Here is a 17,680-nt window from a genome sequence, read left to right as displayed (position 1 = left end):
TATTATTGGTGTATAAAAATGCCATCGATTTCTGGGTGTTCATTGTGTATTCTGCTACATTGCCAAATTCCTTTATTAAATCTAGTAGTGTTTTGGTGGAGTCTTTAGGGTTTTCTATGTACAATATCATGTCATCTGTGAATAATGAGAGTTTTACTTCTTCCTTTCCAATTTGGATGCCTTCTGTATCTTCTTCTTGTCTGATCGCTGTGGCTAGGACTTCTGGTACTATATTGAATAAGAGTGGTGAAAGCGGACATCCCTGTCTTGTTCCTATTCTTAGAGGAAATGGTTTTAGTTTTTGCCCATTAAGTATGATGTTGGCGGTAGGCTTATCATTTATGGCCTTTATTATGTGGAGATATGATACCTCTCTTCCCACTTCGCTAAGAGATTTTATAAAAAATGGGTGTTGTATTTTGTTTAATGCTTTTTCTGCGTCTATTGATATGACCATGTAATTTTTGTCTTTCAATTTGTTTATGTGATATATCATGCTTATTGATTTGTGAATATTGTACCAGCCTTGCATCCCTGGAATAAATCCCACTTGGTCATGGTGTATGACCTTTTTAATATACTGCTGGATGCCATTTGATAATATTTTGTTGAGGATTTTAGCACCTATATTCATCAGGGATATTGGCCTGTAGTTCTCTTTCTTTGTAGTGGCTTTATCTGGTTTTAGAATTAGGGTAATGCTGGCCTCATAAAAAGAGCTAGGAAGTCTCACAGCTTGGATTGTTTGGAATAATTTGAGGAGGATAGGTGTTAGTTGTTCTTTAAAGGTTTGGTAAAACTCCCCTGTAAAGCCATCCAGACCAGAGCTTTTGTTTGCTCAGAGTTTATTATTATTATTATTATTATTATTATTATTATTACTTATTGTATTTCCTCAATTGTTATTGGCCTAGTTAAGTTTTCTGATTCTTATTCAGTTTTGGAATATTGTATTATTTTTTTAGGAATTTGTCCATTTCGCCCAGGTTGTCCAGCTTGTTGGCATATAGTTGTTCATAGTATTTGCTTACAATCCTTTGTATTTCTGTGGTGACGTTTATTACTTCACCACTTTCTTTTCTGATATTATTTACTTGGGTCCCCTCTCTCTGTTACTTGATGAGTCTGGCTAACGGTTCATCAATCTTTTTGTCTTATCAAAGAACCAGCTCTTGGTTTCATTGATTTTTTTGTATTTTTTTTTTTTTTAGCCTCTATGTCATTTATTTCTGCTCTAATCTTTATTATTTCCTTCCTTCTACTACTCTGGGCTTTTCTTGTTGTTCTCTTTTAATTCCTTAAGTTGTAGGGTTAAATAGTTTATTAATTTTTCTTGTTTTTTGAGGTATGCCTGTAGTGCAAGCATGTCAAACTCAGGCCGAGGCATGCAGCCCGCCGGGCGTGGGTTTGACATGCTTGCAGTGCTATGAACTTCCCTCTCAGGACTCCTTTCGCTGTGTCCCATAGATTTTGGGCTGTTGTGTGTTCATTTTCATTTTTTTCCAGGACGTTTTTTATTTCTTTCTTGATCTCATTGGTAACCTATTCATTGTTTAATAGCATGCTATTTAGCCTCCATATGTTTGAATGTTTTTTAGTGTTTTTACTGTAGTTTATTTGTAATTTCATTCCATTGTAATCTGAGAAGATGCTTGATATGACATCAATCTTCTTGAACTTGTAGAGACTTGTTTTGTGTCCCAATGTGTGGTCTGTCTTTGAGAATGGCCTATGTGCACTTGAGAAGAATATCTATTCTGCTGCTTTGAGGTGAAAGGTTCTATAAATATCAAATCCATTTGATCCAATGTGTCATTTAGAGTCTCTGTTTCCTTGTTAAGTTTTTGTCTGGAAGATTTACCCAGTGAAGTCAACGGGGTGTTAAAGTCCCCTACTGTGACTGTATTGCTGTCAACTTCTCTGTTAAAGTCCTCTGGAAGCTCTTTTACGTATTTAGATGCTCCTCTATTGGGTGCATATATGTTTACCAGGGTTATATCCTTGTGTTGGATTGATCCCTTTAGTATTTTGTAGTGACCTTTACTGTCTCCTGTGATGTCCTTCATTTTGAAGTCTATTTTGTCAGATATGATTATTGCTACCCCAACTTTTGTTTTGTTTTGTTTTCATTTGCGTGGAAGATTTTTTCCATTTCTTCCTCTCATCCTGTGTGAGTCTTTTGTTCTGAGATGGGTCTCTGGTTAACAGCATATAATTGATTCATGTGTTTTCATCCATTCAGCTACCCTATGTCTTTTGATTGGAGCATTTCATCCATTTACATTTAAGGTTATTATTTATAGGTACTTACTTATTGCCATTTTAATTCTGTATGCCTGTTTCTCTCTCTCTCTCTCTCTCTCTCTCTCTCTCTCTCTCTCTTATTATTATTATTATTATAACAGTCCCTTTAGTATTTTTTTGCAGTGCTGGTATGGTGGTGATAAACTCTGTTAGCCTTTTTTTATTTTTTTGTCTGGGAAGCTCTTTTATTTGACCATCTATTTTGAATTATAGCATTGCTGGATATAGTAATCTTGGTTTCAGATCCTTGCTTTTTATTACCTTTAATACTTCATGCCATTCCCTTCTGGCTTGTAGAGTTTCTGATGAAAAATCAGGTGTCAGCCTTATGGGAGCTCCTTTGTAGGTGAAAATTGTTTTTATCTTGCTGCATTTAAGATTCTCTCTTTGCCGAAACCGGTTTGGCTCAGTGGATAGAGCGTCGGCCTGCGGACTGAAAGGTCCCAGGTTCAATTCCAGTCAGGGGCATGTACCTGGGTTGCGGGCATATCCCCAGTAGGAGATGTGCAGGAGGCAGCTGATCGATGTTTCTCTCTCATCGATGTTTCTAACTCTCTATCTCTCTCCCTTCCTCTCTATAAATAAAATATATATATAAAAAAAGATTCTCTCTTTGTCTTTAATTTTTGGCATTTTAATTATGATGTGTCTGGGCGTGGACCTGTTTTCTTCTTGATTGGGACTCTCTGTACCTCCTGAACTTATGTGACTTTTTCCTTCACCAGGTTAGGGAAGTTTTCTGCCATTGTTTCTTCAAACATGTTCTCTAGCCCTTGCTCACTTTCTTCCCTTTCTGGTACACCTATTATGAGAACATAGTTACGTCTCATGTAGCCCCACAGCTCCCGTAAGCTGTCCTCCTGTTTTTTAATTGTTTTTTCTTTTTGTTCCTCTGATTGAGTGATTTTTTTCTACCCTGTCTTCTAATTCACTGACCCAATCCTCCACTTCTCCTAATCTACTGTGTATTCCTTCCACTGTGTTCTTTATTAGTGCTATGTCATTCTGCAGTTACTATATCTTTTCTCATGCTATTGAGCCTCTTTGCCATCATTATTCTGAACTCTATGTCTGATAAATTTCTTATCTCCATTTCATTTAGCTCTTCTTCTGGAGAATTCCATTTTTCTTTTCATTTGGGGCTTGGTTTTTTGTTGTTGTTTGTTTGTTTGTTTTTTTATCTCCCCATTTTGGCTGCCTGTTTGGGTTTGTGTCTGTGTATTCGGTAGATCTACCACAACTTCCAGTTTCTAGTGCAGGACAATGTCAGGTGCTGTTTGTGACTGGCCTTGAATACTGCCTGGAGGTATTAGCAATTCACAGCTTGTGGCTTCCTTTACTGGGGCTGGGTGACTTTGGAAAGGACCAAGATGTGCACCAGGGTCTGCTTTTCCTAGCCCCAGTCCCTGGGTTAGGTCAGGCAAAGACTCAAAGCCTCCAGTGACCTGCCTCTCCCTGAAGTCCCATTGACGCTCAGATGTGATTAGCCTCAAGCTATTGACCACAGGGTGGGGCAAAAGGTCCTCCAACAGGGTGGGTCAACTGCCTTCCCCCAGGCAAAAAAACACTGGATAGCAAACATCTGAGGAGAACGATGTCGTCTGAGGAAAACGTGAGGGAATGACTCAGCATAGGTAACCGGGATGGAGGCCCTCCAAGCTCCAACCCCAGAGCCCCCAACCCTGGGCTCTCCTCACACAGCTCCAGTCCACTCTGCCCTCTCCCTGTTGGAGCCCAAGATAAGTGGCTGCTCTCAAAATTTTGTGTTGGCCCTTTAAGAGGGTGCCTGCATTTTCAAACATCTCTTGCTAGGAGACAGCAACCCTGCTGCTTTTCACAGCCAGATGTTATGTGGGCATCTTTCTCAGTTCTGGGGCTCTAGGCTGGAGAGCCAAGCTTGGTATTTAGACCCCAGAGTTCGCAGTGGCAGACCCCCCCCCCTCCACATACACACACACACACACGCACAGCTGAGCTATCTCTCCGGGACTTCAGCTGCTGTCTATGGGAGCCCTGCCAGCTCTTTCTTTTTCTTTTCTTTTCTTTTTTTAAATATATTTTATTGATTTTTAGAGAGAGGAAGGGAGAGGGATAGAGAGTTAGAAACATCGATGAGAGAGAAACATCGATCAGCTGAATCCTGCACACCCCCCACTGGGGATGTGCCCACAACCAAGGTATATGCCCTTGACTGGAATCGAACCTGGAACCTTTGAGTCTGCAGGCTGACGCTCTATCCACTGAGCCAAACCGGTTAGGGCTCTGCCAGCTCTTTCACACCTCTGTCCTTCCTACTTTCTGTCCTTGGTTATCAGGGTTCTCTCCAGCTAATCCTCAGTTGATTTTTCAGGGTGGTTCTTCTGTATTTTAGTTGCATTTCCGTTTGGTCCTGGGAGAGTGTCCAAGTAGCATCCACTTACTCTACTGCCATTTTTAAATCTTCTAACCCCCGTGTTTAGGTAGGGTCCAGAAGTCACTTCATTATCATGACAAGGGACACCTTGGTTGCTCTCATCATTCAGGAAAGTCCTAGGACTTTAGGAGCTCTGTGCCTGCAATGGCGATAAAGACCAAATATATATTTTTTATTATAAATCTCAATATCCCACACCACTTTCCAAGAAACTGGCAGAGGGGTGTGGAACAGGAACAGTGACACAGAGAAGTCTACAGTGCTCTGTACAGAGCCTGCTTTGGCCCAGGGCTTTAAGCCAGAGGTGTGGGTATGGGTGAAGGGTGGTGGTCCCAAAGAAGGCTCTTGAAGATCCTTTAAGGTCTTAAAGCCCTGGGGCAGTAGGAATGGGGAGCTGCCAGCCAGGCCACATCAACTTCAGAGGGGCTAGGCAGATAGCTTCCACCTGAGTTAAAGGGCCAGGAAATTGGATGCCCAATGTAGCTCTTGGTTCTGGACTTTGCCAAGGCACTTGAACCAGATGTGTCTGATGTCTAGAATTGGGAAGGGTTACAGGAGAGCATCTTTTTTATTATTATTATTCTTGCATTGAAAAAGCATTTATTGAGCATCTACAATGGGCCAAGCGCTGGCAAGAGTAGGGATAATAAATGTTACGTCATAGTTTTTATCCTCAAATAGTTTACATGCTGGCATGGGGGGCAGAATACAACCAAACAGTATGTACCGTGATACATGTTGCCATAAGAATATGAATCAAGCCCTGGCCAGTTTGGCTCAGTGGATAGAGCGTCGGCCTGCGGACTGAAGGGTCCCGGGTTCGATTCTGGTCAGGGGCATGTACCTTGGTTGCAGGCATATCCCCAGTGGGGAGTGTGCAGGAGGCAGCTGATCGATGCTTCTCTCTCTCCGACGTTTCTAGCTCTCTATCCCTCTCCCTTCTTCTCTATAGAAAATCAATAAGATATATATTTTTTAAAAAATTTAAAAAAAGAAAAGAATATGAATCAAGTGTTTTGAGTCCACTGTGCAATTGTTTCTGTTGGAAATCAGGAAGGACTTCCCCAAGGAGGTGACATTTGATCTGAGTCTTAATGTCTGAGTCAAAGGTTGCTGGTCAAGGAAGTAAGGAGTGTTCCAGGACACCATCCATGTATTCATGTAACAAATATGTTTTGGAAAAACAAACAAGCACAAATATGTTTTGAATGTTGACCACGTCCAGGCCCAGGAAATCCAGAGACTTAGTGATGGAGGAAGCAGATATGACTCCTGCCCTTGCCGTGTTTGCAGTAGAATAGGGAAGCAAGACTTTAAACAAACAAGCCCTGCGTGTGTGAGAGACCATTCAGATGCTGGATAGCTGCTTATTTCCTGAAGAGAGTCTGAGAGAACCTGGGGAACCCGGGATTCAGCCCCCAAGTCCCCAGAATAGCTATCCACATGCTTTTTCTGACCACGGTGCACGTGATCAATGATGTCCAATCATCTCATCCACCCACGGGTGTTACCTGCCTCGCAGCTATTCCCTCGTGCCTTTTTCTCCCACTGAGAAAGCATTACTAGAAAGCAAACAGGATGTGTGTTTTCATAAAAATGACATTGAATCAGTTCTAAAATATGTATTTTAGCCCAACCAGTGTTGCTCAGCGGTTGAGCATTAACCTATGAACCAGGAAGTCATGGTTCAATTCCCAGTCAGGATACATGCCTGGGCTTTGGGCTCGATCCCCAGTGGAGGGGGAGGGGGGCGTGCAGGAGGCGACTGATCAATGATTCTCTCTCATTGATGTTTCTCTCTCTCTCTCTCCCTCTCCCTTCCTCTCTGAAATCAATAAAAGTCAATCAATCAAAATGCATATTTTAAAATTCTATCCTCCACACACTTTGGAGCAGTAACTGCTATGGTATGGCCTGAATGTAACCCAGCCTCTTGGGAGGGCCCTGTGCCTAGCTGGAACCTATCCATCCAGGTTGGGGGGTGGGGAGGGCAGGAGAAGGAGAAGACGGATTTGACTCCCAAAGCCCTGGTGAATGATGCAGATTTTTGCTGAAGGTATTCCTTCGAAGAAGGAAAAGGGAGGCTAATAGCACATCATATAGCAACATTTCCTAATCTTATTTAAACAACTCTTTACTTTCCCAATTTTCCTTCCCATCTGGAAGCTTCCAAGTCTCTCTTCTTTCTGTTCCCCTTAATCCTACCCACCCCCCAACCCGGAGCCTGCTTCCCCCACTACTTCCTGGGTCCCCCCTTCCATCTCCTCTGTTCCTTCTTCTAAAACAGCAGGTCTCAAAAGGGGGTGATTGGCTCCCTTCCCCCAGCGGGCACTTGGCAGTTTCTGGAGACGGTTTTGATTATCACACGTGGAAGGTGCTCCTGGCATCTGGTGGGTAGGAGCCAGGGGTTCTGCCCCCTACAGAGCACAGGAAAGGTCCCTACAGCAGAGTCATCTGACCCCAAATGTCAACAGTGCCGAGCCCTGGCCAGGTAGCTAACTTGGGTAGAGCATCATCCCGGTATGCCAAGGTTGCAGGTTCAATCCCTGGTCGGGACATTTACAAGAATCAACCAATGAATGCATAAATAAGTGGAACAATAAATGCATGTTTCCTGCTTTCTTTCTCTCCCTTCCTAAAAACAAAAACACAACAAAATAAACCCAAAACAAACTGATGCCGAGGTTGAGAAACCTTAGCGCTGCCTAGCCAGCTACCAGGTGTGGTGAGCAAAAGGCCCCAGAGCAGGGCCTGGGGTTTGCCATATACATCGTCTCATCCTCAGAACGTCGGCAGGGAACAGGTGCTCCCCAGTCTGAGTGTTTGGAAGCAGAGTGACCCCCTTTCTCTCTGTGGGGGCCCTCTGGCAAGCGGCTGTGTCTAGAGCAGAAGCACAGTGACGTAGAAGGAGCCACACGGAAACATAGAAGCAGCCAAGAGTCCCCTGTGGGCGTGGAACTGCCCTCAGCCAGCAAACGGCCTGGAGAGGGGGCTGCTGGGCGGTAGAGGGCGGCTGTGTTTGCCTTGGACAGGCCTGGCTGCGTGCCTCAGCACAAGTGGGGCAGGACCTAGCCTTCTATCAATAAAGCCCGGGCCCTGCTCCAGGCTCACTCGCCTTTTCTGAAAAGCTGGTTTGTGCCGATTTCCGCCTTGGCTGGCTTTTCTGTTCAGTACCAGGATGGACTTGCTTTCACCTTGACACCGTCACCTGGGCTGGCTAACCTGATGTGCGAGTGCATTTTCCTGGGGGGGTTGTGGTGGCTGGGCCTTGGCATAAGCTCAGCTCATCTGTGGACGTATAGCTGTTAGGGGGTCTCAGCTTGGTGGCATGTCTCCTCTCTGCTCCTTAAGGAAAAAAATAAAATCATGGAACGTCCTCCCTCCGGAGAGAGCCACTGTTAGGTAGCATTTTTATTTTTTTCCTCTCGTACATTCAGACATGTTTCCAGTCATTGTTGAGGTCATCCCCTAGGTAAGCATTTGGCTCAGCCTTTGAAAGCAGTGGTCCCAGCGTCCTGTCTCCTCTCTGCCACGCCTGAGGGAGGCAGGAGGGAGGAAGAGGGGCAGGTGTGTGTGTGTGTGTGTGTTGCGGGGGGAGTGGGGTGGGCTCAGGGCCCCAGCTCTACTCACAAGACCATGTGGGGTGTGTGTGTGTGTCTCTCTCAGGCAGAGGAACCGGGGAAGGGCGGCTGGGAGCTGCCTGTGCCTTCGGCAGCCTCAGAAGCAGTGGTTTGGAGTCTGTCCTTGGACACCCCGAGACCTGTGATGTCCGACTGTTCCCCTGGGCGCCCGTTGTCGACCAAGCAGATCCCTTCAAGTCCCCCCAGGTCCCTCCTGCAGGTTACGCCTGCTTCCCCGAGAACATGAAGGCCGCCATAAATCGCCAAGCCAGCTGCGGTTCTTGTTCTTTCTTTGGAGGCGGGCCCCGGAGACTTTACACGTCGGGTGGTCTTAGGGTGCTGGTGCCATGCCTCCCCTGGGATGAAAAAGGCCCTGGGGGTTCCCCGGTGCCCTCATGATGAAGTGAGACCCTGCTGGTCTGGGCCAGTCCTTTCATTGCCTTCGGAAAGCAGACCCGAAGGGAGGGCGTCCTTGCCCCAAACCGTTCGCATGGTCACCTGCTGCAGCCCACGGGGATCCTGGGAGCCGGTCCCTGAGGCCTTTGGTGCTGTTTTTCTTGGTGCATGGAATGCACGGAGGACAAGAAAAAGGACTCTTTGTTCCCCTCGAATCACTGCAGCCAGGGATTGACCTTATGTCTGGCAGGCCGCGTCCTCCCCCTCCTCCGGGCCCTCCAGAGCCCAGGAGCAGCCGTCAGGAACCAGACTCCCAGGTCCCCCCTGCCAAGTCCAGCCCCGCCCACAACAGTTCCCAGACCTCACTCGGGCCCTTTCCACAGTAGGTAAATAACAGCCGAGGTGGAACATGGTTATGGCCACTTCGGATTCTGGCCGTACCCATGGTGCACCTCTGCTGTTAAGTTCCTAGTGTTTCTCTTTGGATAGACTCACTCAACTTGAGCTGGTGTTAAAGGGACTTTGAAGAGCCTAGAATCACTGTTTGATGGACTTAGGATTTTTTCCTGACACATTAAATGAATACTTAATCTCTAAAATTAAAAGAAAAATATGTCTAAGGACGGCCTCAAATTCCTTTGCACATAGATATTGCGCCAAGCACTGTTCTAAAAATCCCCAGAGCCTTTCGTGGGAACTGCTGCCCGCAGAATCCAGCTCGGTACCTGCCTACAGTGGGTGCACTGGGTGCAGCTGGTGCCTGAGGGGCACTGAGCAGTGGAAAGAGCTTCAGGGGGCTGGGAGGACATGCCAGCCACCCACACTCCTGCCCGGGTGCTGGATCCATATGTACCAACAGGGACTAGCGAGAAGTGAAAACAAGTACACACAGGACAACCCCATTTGTAGTGTGTGTGTGTGTGTGTGTGTGTGTGAGTGTAAGTGTACAGTGAAGGCCTGGCAGATGCCCTGCCAACCATTGGAGGAGATTTCGCTTAGGAGAGGGTGGGAGTGGAAAAGGGTGGGGTTTTGCTGTTCCCTTCCGTGCTGTTTGGGTAACCAGATACTGTCATGCGTTTCTAGTACAATATTTTTTAAAAGGTGATACATATTTTCTTAAAAGAGAGGCCCCTTGCCTAGGTGACAGAAGAGCTAGGTTCTGGTCCAGACTGTGTAGACGAGATCATTGGTAAGTGACCCAGGACAAACCTCCCAGTGTCTCAGCCTCAGGCTTCCCCTCTGAGAAATGGGACAGTAGGCAGGGTGGTTGTGAGGCTCCGCGAGATGTAGGTGACAACATGTGCAGGTGGCGGGGGGCTGAGGGGGGGCCGGGGGGAGTTGAGCATCCAGGGCCATTCTGGTGCCTCCAAAGGCCTTACTGGATTTTTCTATCACATCACCCTGTGGTGAAAGCCCTCAGTGGCTTCCTGTTGTCCTCTGCTCCTGCCTAAACCTGGCTTCACACATGAAGCCTCAGGGGCTGGCTCTGCCAATTCTCCAAAACACCAGAAAGACGGGCTACTGTCCTGTATGCACAGCACAACCAGGACACTGTGCCTTTGAGGTTTGGGTGGGCACGCCTTACTATAAGACTCAACGACTATCTCCTCCTTTGCAGCCCAAGTTATTACTCCACTCCATTGATAGAAAGACCAAGACCCTGTCCCCATTCACCCAAGGGACGGCTGGCTTCCAAGGCTCCAGAGTCGATCAGCCTGGCCTGCTGGTCTCAGCCTGTTCCGTTGCAGCTGCCTCTCTGCCTGCACCCCTCCCCAATGAAGCCGCTGTCATTCCTTAGCAGGGCCCCTCTGGAACCATCTCCCTCAGCCCCTGCAGCCGCTGAGCGGTGACTCAGCTGGCTTGTAGAGCTAGTTTCCTGGCACCCTGCCCCCCGCTCCCTCCTGACTCCCTCCCCAGTCTTGCCACTGCCTCTGTACTTGGGCTCTGCCTATCCAGAACTTTTCCGAGGGGAAGCACCTGGGGCCAGTTCTGCCCCAGTCTTCAGCCCAGTGGCCACGTGCTGAACCCTGAACTACCACAAGGGGGAGCCGGGGAGCAAGAAGAGAAGGTGGGGAGGGAGGGACAGGTCTGCCCCTCCTGAGGGCCCGCCTCTCCCTCTTCCTAACAGGCCCTCTGGATACTGCACACCTCAGCAGATTCTGGGGCCTGGCGCCCCTCTGAAATGCTCCATAAATATTGATCAGATTGAATCGTGGTTGATAACAGTAGCTGCTATTCATTGAGGCATATCATGTGCTCCACTTGCTTATCAATTATTGAGGCATGTTGAAATCTCCAACTTTAATTGTGGATTTTCCAATTTCTCCATATAGTTCTAGCTTCCTGTATTTTGAAGCTCCGTTATTCAGTGCATAAACATTTAGAATGATTATTTCATCTTGTTAATTAACCCCTTTACATTACAAAATAACCTTCTTATCCCTGGTTATATTCTTTGCTCTGAAATCTACTTTGTCTGATATCCAGCTTTCTTTTGATTACCATTAGGATGGTATTTCTTTATTCATCCTTTTACTTTTAGGCTATTTGTGTCTTTGTATTTAAAGGTCATTTCTTATAGACAGCAAATAGTTAGATCTTTGTCTCTTTAATCCAGTCAGATAATCTCTGCCCTTTAATTGGGTTATTTAGATCATTTACATTTAATGTGAATACTGATACAAGTAGATTTGAGTCTGTCATCTTACTATTTGTTTTCTATTTGTCCTATCTGTTCTTTGTTCCCTTTTTCTTTTTTGTGTGTCTTCTTTTGGATTAATTAAATATACTTTATGATTCCATTTTATCTCATCCACTGCCAGCCTACCTACATGTGCCAAAGGCAGGAGCCAATCCCCAGCCTCTCTCTAAGCTATGGCTACATCTGGGACAGCCACTCCACTCTCCACAGATTTCCCTCCATGCTCTAGACGCCAGACGTGATGGCCAAAGCTGTCAGGGATTTGACCTCAGTAGTCAGTTAGCCTCCCACAGGAGCTGCCCCAGAGCCTATCTGAGCAGCTCAGGCTGACCCACGGGAGCCCATTTCTGGCCAGGCAGAGCTGAAAGCCTTCCCAAACAGGAACTATTTAAGATCCTGGCTCTGAGGAGGATAGAGCTCTAGTATTTATTTCTCTAGAAATCCTTAAGCACTGGTGACATTTCTCTGTGCTCCTCACGGCCCCAGCCACGGCTCCTATCCTGGAAGCAATAGGCTTGCCTGAGATGACCTCTGGCTGGGCCAGGTCAGGCCTGAGGCTCTGAGGAATCAACAGAGCCCTCTCTCTCTGTGTAGTAGGACCAGACCTGTTCCCACTGTGACCACACTGCCCTGGCCACCGGAGGACTGGCCTTGCCTGGAGCGGGGCCCTGAGAGATGCGGTGTTGATCAGACACCCCTTTCGTGCGTCTCTAGTCTTCCTAACGGAGAACAGTTGGAAGGCAGACTCCTGGGGCCTGACTCAGACCCGGCAGGAGCTCTTCAGGGCCGTGGCTCACGTAACTGCCACAGTGTTTTTGAGTGTCCTATCGAAGCTGCTAGCCTGGCTGCCAAGCAAGAGAAGTGCAGTGTGGGCTAGAACCCCCGAGAAAGCGAACCTTCTGCGAGTCTAACCTCAGCAGTGTGCAGCCGCTCGCCTCTTATAACAGGAAGCCATCCGGGGAGAAATGGAGCTCTCCGCTGTGCACCGTCGGTTTCGTGCTGTCAAATGCTCTTCTCGGGGTAGGAGGTAGCGTTCTTAAGATGCAACCCAGAGAGGACACCTGGGAAAGGTTGCTTCGGAGAGGCATGTAGTGGTTATTGGCGAATATGGGTCAGGAAGTCAGGAGGAGGATATTGACAGGCAAGAACCAAACCACCAGAGGGCAGGGTGGCTGCTGGGAAAGTGAATCGAGGGAACCTTGATTGCGGCTGGAGAGGAGTGTGAACTGTTGACTCGGCATTGAAGGACCCGCTCAGACTGGAGTCATTGGAGGAGGACAGCAGTTACCATGGGAAATGGTCAGACACAGAGGCTCTGGGTTTGCAGTCCGATTCTGCCGGGTACTTGCTGTGTGACCACCCTGAGCCTGTTTACTCTTCTGTAAGTTACCTTCTGGCCGGGCTGTGAGGACTGAGGCAATGAAATGTGTAAGAGTTCGGTGAGTCTAGTTATAATTTCTCACTTCATGTCCTACTAGACTGCACATTATGAGGAGGCGGGGACTATGCCGTATTCGAGCCTGAACTTAAACACTGAGACTAGCGCTTGCCATGGAGAAGGTGCTCAGTAAATATTTGTTAGATGGATGTATGAAAGAATAAGCAGCTAGATCTTACACATAGTAGCTATTCAATAATTATTACTACAAGACTGATACAAGTTGATAATGGACTAGAAGGTTTTATGTTACAAAAACGGTGATCAGATCTTGATCTAGAAGGGGAACTTGGGCAACAAGGCGGCAGGGAGTTCGGAGGAGGCACAGATGGGAACAGGGAAACTACTGGGAGGCTTTGCAATAATCTGGGCTGTGGCATTCCTGGAGATAGGAGAGACCTGGGGGAAGGAGCAGGTGGCAGTGAGGCCGGGAAGAGCGAGGCTGCAGGGGGAGGGCTGGGTGCTCAGTGAGCAGGTACCCACCTGGAGCTGCCTGGAGACCAAGAATTCTGAGACTTGAGTCTGTGGGTGTGGTGGACACCATTGGCATGGAGGAGACTCGGGGCCCCTGGAGACATGGGCACGCAGGGGAAGAAGACAGTCCATGGCTGAACTCCAGAAAACCCCAGGGAGCTAAAGGGAAGACGGGCACAGACGGACGGACCGAGGAAGTAGCTCCTGCCTTGTTTGTGAAGAGCTGTGATTTCACGCAGGACTCCGGTGTTCCGGGCCCCAGGTTCTGCACCAGACCAGCTGGGTTGGTTCGGCTCCACCATACATGCACCGTCGCATGTATGACTATGCGTAGGTGACTTCATCTGCCTCCCTGTCTGCAAAACAGAGATAATAACTGTAGCTTCCTCGTCGGTTTGTTGTGGGGATTCAGTTAAATGAAGCACGTCAGGTCATTAGTACACTGCCTGCACATGGTGGCTTCTAATGATTTAAAATTACGGTTTTCAGCCCCTGAATGCTGCTCTCCATCTCTGACACCCCTCGAGTGGGCAGATGCCGTATTCGAGCCTGAACTTGAACACCAGGGCTAGCGCTTGCCATGTAGAAGGTGCTCAGTAAATATTTGTTAGGTGGATGTATGAAAGAATAAGCAATTAGAGCTTGACACATAGTAGTTATTCAATAATTATTAGTTGATAATGGACTAGGCGGTCTTATGTTACAACGGTGATCAGATCTTGGTCTAGAAGGGGAACTTGGGCAACAAGGTGGCAGGGAGCTTGCTCACGCTGGAGGTGGAGCTGGGACTAGAGAACCAGCTTCTGACTTTGTCTTACGTCACAGTTTTTCTGGAGCAAAAAGAACCGCAGGGGGGATCTCACAGTGGGATCCGGCCACATGCCAGGTTGCATTGGAGAAGGGAGAAAGCTAACGTCATGTTTCCATCACCTGACGCTTTGGGACGGGAAAGTCACCCACTCACCATTTCAACGGGGCCCCTGAACCCCAGCCGTGGATTTAGGGTTCCGGATGTGCTGCTTAAGGTGCAGACCCCCCTTTCCTGGGCCCAGGGACAAGGACAGCCGGTTCCCATCCTTTGTGTGTTCACCTCCAGGTGCATAAAAGGAGGCTCTCTGTGTCCCCTTCACCTCTCCTGACCCCCCCGCCCCGGCCAGGTTATCACTACTGCTTGTTATTCATAGTAAAGGGGCCACTGGACACTGACAGGAACCCAGTCTTCTCTCTTTAGGACCTTGGGGCTTCAGCCTGGGTTTTCCTCCTGGAGGCTGGCCAGCTTATGGCATTACATATGCTCACTGCGGATTTCTTCTGTCCCGGATCCTCACCAGCACAGTCTGTTTTGCTGACTTTTCCCAGGAGCCTAGATTCTCTGGGCCTAGATTCATCGACAGGTGACGTGGGCCCGAGACACACTAACAGGGAGTTAAGAGGCTCTGAAAGGACTGAGCTGGGGTGGAACATGTGGCTCACCTCGGTTTCCTCATCTGTGAAAAGGGGACAGTAGCTGCTCTCGAAGCTCTAGAGCAACCTCCGTGAAGCAATGACTGATAAAAGGGCTTTGAAAAGCCCTGTTGAGACATCACGATTTCATAATATTTGCGATGGCCCGGAGCGACACCGGAAAGAACACAGTGTCACTTAGAGCCTTTCCTGACCACGTCTGGCTTTCTGGTGCGTGGCTCACGTGGAGGGGCCCGTGCGGACTCCCGGGGCGCTCTGGCTTGCTGTTTTAAAAAAGGCTCTAGCTGTATTTTAAGATGCACATTCTGGCGCGTGACACTGCAGTGGCTTTGCGTGACTCTGAGGACACAGTGCGGCCACAGAGATGCTGGGCCTGTTTTTCCCCCTGAAATATTGGATTCCCACTGAGCAAGAAGTCCCTCTTACAAAGGAAAAGAGTGTTTCTTTGCTGGCTGGACCAAGCAGGTAGGCTGCTAGTGATGGCTGGGATCCTGCCGAGTCCCCTCTTTGCAGGATTCATCCTGTTGGCATTGGGCTTGGAGGTACTGCCAAAGCCAATACCAGCCTCCTTGCCTGAAGCATTGTCTCTGGGGAAAACCCCGCTCCCCCAAAATAGTTTCTAAAATGCTCATTTGAAGAAAAGATTGCTCCAGACAAAGCCAGAACCTACTTTCAACCCCATCAACGTCAGCTCTTCCCCCTCAAGCAGCCCGAAGCTCACCTCGGCCCCCCACCTCTGCTCTCTGCCACCTTCATTACCTCCCTGTCCCGGGAGGCAGCCCCTGGTATGAAGGGCCTTCTGAGCCCAGGCGGCCAGCACCTAGGTGCTGGCTCTCAGCTCTCGCCAGCTCGTGCCTGCCAGGCCTCACAGGCTTCTGGGAGAAAGGCTGTGTGGGAGGATGGAGCCAAATTGGGCTGCAGTTTGAAACCCCCTGGAGCAGACAGATTTGGCTAAGGTGGAGGAGGGAGCGATTCCTTAGAAAAGTAACCAGAGCTTAAAATGGAGTTGGCCGCTTGGTGTTGGGGCTGAGTCTAGCCCTCTGCCCAACTTGTGCCCAGGACCGCATTGTTTCCGAGCTGCGGGAAGCGCCACACAGACCTGGAGAGGGTCCTGATGACCCCTCTCAGGCGCTCTCGGGGGCTCTGAGGGTCCACAGGCCATCAGACCCCGTGGGCACAGTGCCCCCAGCATCGCCAGGCTCTGAAGGCTTTGCGTTCTTTTTCTGGGACTCCGGGCTGCACTGGATGGAAAGGTGGCAGAGTGCACATCGACACAGTCCCACCTCTGCTGAATGACTGCATCGCAGTGGCTAAGAGCATAGGCCCGAGAATAGCACAGACCTCGGTCTTTCCCAGCACATGTGTCCTGCTGTGTAACCCTGAGCCTCAGTTCCCTCATCCATAAAATGGGAATAATAATCTCTACCTCCAGTCTGTAGGGAAAGTTAAATGACAAGCTGCATGTAAATTACCTGGCACATGCAGCCCTTGTGTGAACACTGGCAGCTATAACTACTGTGTCGGAACGTGGTCTGGGAAGTTGTGTGTGGGGGCGGAGGGGAGGGGGCGTGCGTGGGGTGCCCTAATTGCTGTGAAGGGTGCCCTTCACCCAGGCCGATGGGGAAATGTAAATGAGCTGTCCATGGTGGTAAGGACAAGGTCTGGCAAAAACCTCTCTTGGCCAGGCCGTCAGGGAAATGCACAAACAACAGGGTGTTGTCTGCCGGCTCCTTCAGTTCCCTGAGGCTCCCAGAGGTCAAGTTCCCTGGCTGGAAGGGCTGCTTCTCTCCAGGTTGCCATAACTTTGCATGTGATTTGCATATGCTTGTGCCCCGCCCCCCATCCCCACCCCCACCCCCCGCAGTGTCTTCTGGCATTTCCAAGTAAAACTATTGCTGCTCTCCAGGCAGGCCGAATACCGATTTCCTTCTTCTCCAGTGTCTTCTCTAACTCCCCTGATGGCCAGGCTTCTGCACCCAGTGCACAGGGAATGAGAGGGCGGGGCGGGGCGGGGCGGGGGGAGGAGGAGGAGGGCCGGTTGACCTTATAGCACCTTCCACCCTGAACGCGAGCGTCCTGGTGATGAGAATGCGCTGTCTGCAGGAGGCTGAAGCGGGGACAGAGGAAGTCCCCCCGCTCGGGCCCATCCTCGTCTGTTTCTCCCCTGCATCCTTAATCCGACCTGAGGTGCCCTAGGTCCAGTGGCACCGAGTGGGTGGAGAGGCGCAGGGAGGGAGGGGCGCCGTGACAGCGGAGCGCCGCTTTGAGGAACCTTGCGAGAGGAAGTGGCTTCAGAGGCGCCCTGGCCGGCCCCGGGCAGGAAAGGCGCAGGCAGGCGGGGGAGGTGTCGCGATGGCGCTCTGCGCTCCAGGCGGAGGGAGGGAGCGGGCGCCCAGGACGTGAAGAACCGTGAAAAACCGTGAAACCGCAGAGGCCAGGTGAGCCGGCGAGCGCGGCGGGTCGGACCTGTGTTTGCACCGCTGACGGTGGTGCGCCAGGAAGGGAGCCCGTTACCCCGCCGCCGGAGCCACGCGCGTCCGGGGTGAGATACCCAGGCAGCGGGTACCGCAGAGCCGGGGAGGGGCCTCGGCTCCGGGCGCCGCATCCCCAGGCGCATCCCCAGGCGCATCCCCAGGCGCCCGGCCGGTGCGCTGCGGTCCGCGCGCGGCTAGATGACGGTGGACAGCAGCATGAGCAGTGGGTACTGCAGCCTGGAGGAGGAGCTGGAGGACTGCTTCTTCACGGCCAAGACCACCTTCTTCAAGAATGTGCAGAGCAAACATTCTGCGAAGGTAAACTTACTCGGATACGAGAGACTTTCCTGGGCGGGGGTGGGGATGCGTGCGGGGCACCCTCTGTGGTCTCGGAGG

At 49.6% G+C, this 17,680-nt stretch overlaps 1 protein-coding gene across 2 annotated transcripts in view; it reads left to right on the top strand.

Annotated features, from left to right (window-relative positions):
• The window catches only part of RASSF5 (Ras association domain family member 5), a gene marked incomplete at its 5' end in the record, with an annotated part of 76,279 nt that overhangs the window by 29,966 nt on the left and 28,633 nt on the right, over window positions 1-17,680 (top strand). Inside the window, one exon of one of the 2 annotated variants that reach the window (XM_081112804.1) lies at window positions 16,884-17,602. The exons of the other annotated variant lie outside the window; for it this stretch is intronic. Coding sequence (XP_080968930.1) covers window positions 17,483-17,602 — 120 coding nt within the window. Of the gene's footprint in view, window positions 1-16,883; window positions 17,603-17,680 lie in introns of those variants that run through there. 2 annotated transcript variants of the gene reach the window in all.

The sequence above is a fragment of the Myotis nattereri genome (genome assembly GCF_964212035.1).
Source record: "Myotis nattereri genome assembly, chromosome: 18".
Lineage (NCBI taxonomy): Eukaryota > Metazoa > Chordata > Mammalia > Chiroptera > Vespertilionidae > Myotis > Myotis nattereri.
The sequence above is the reverse complement of the archived record's forward strand: the minus strand, read 5'-3'. Positions and strand labels throughout refer to the sequence as shown.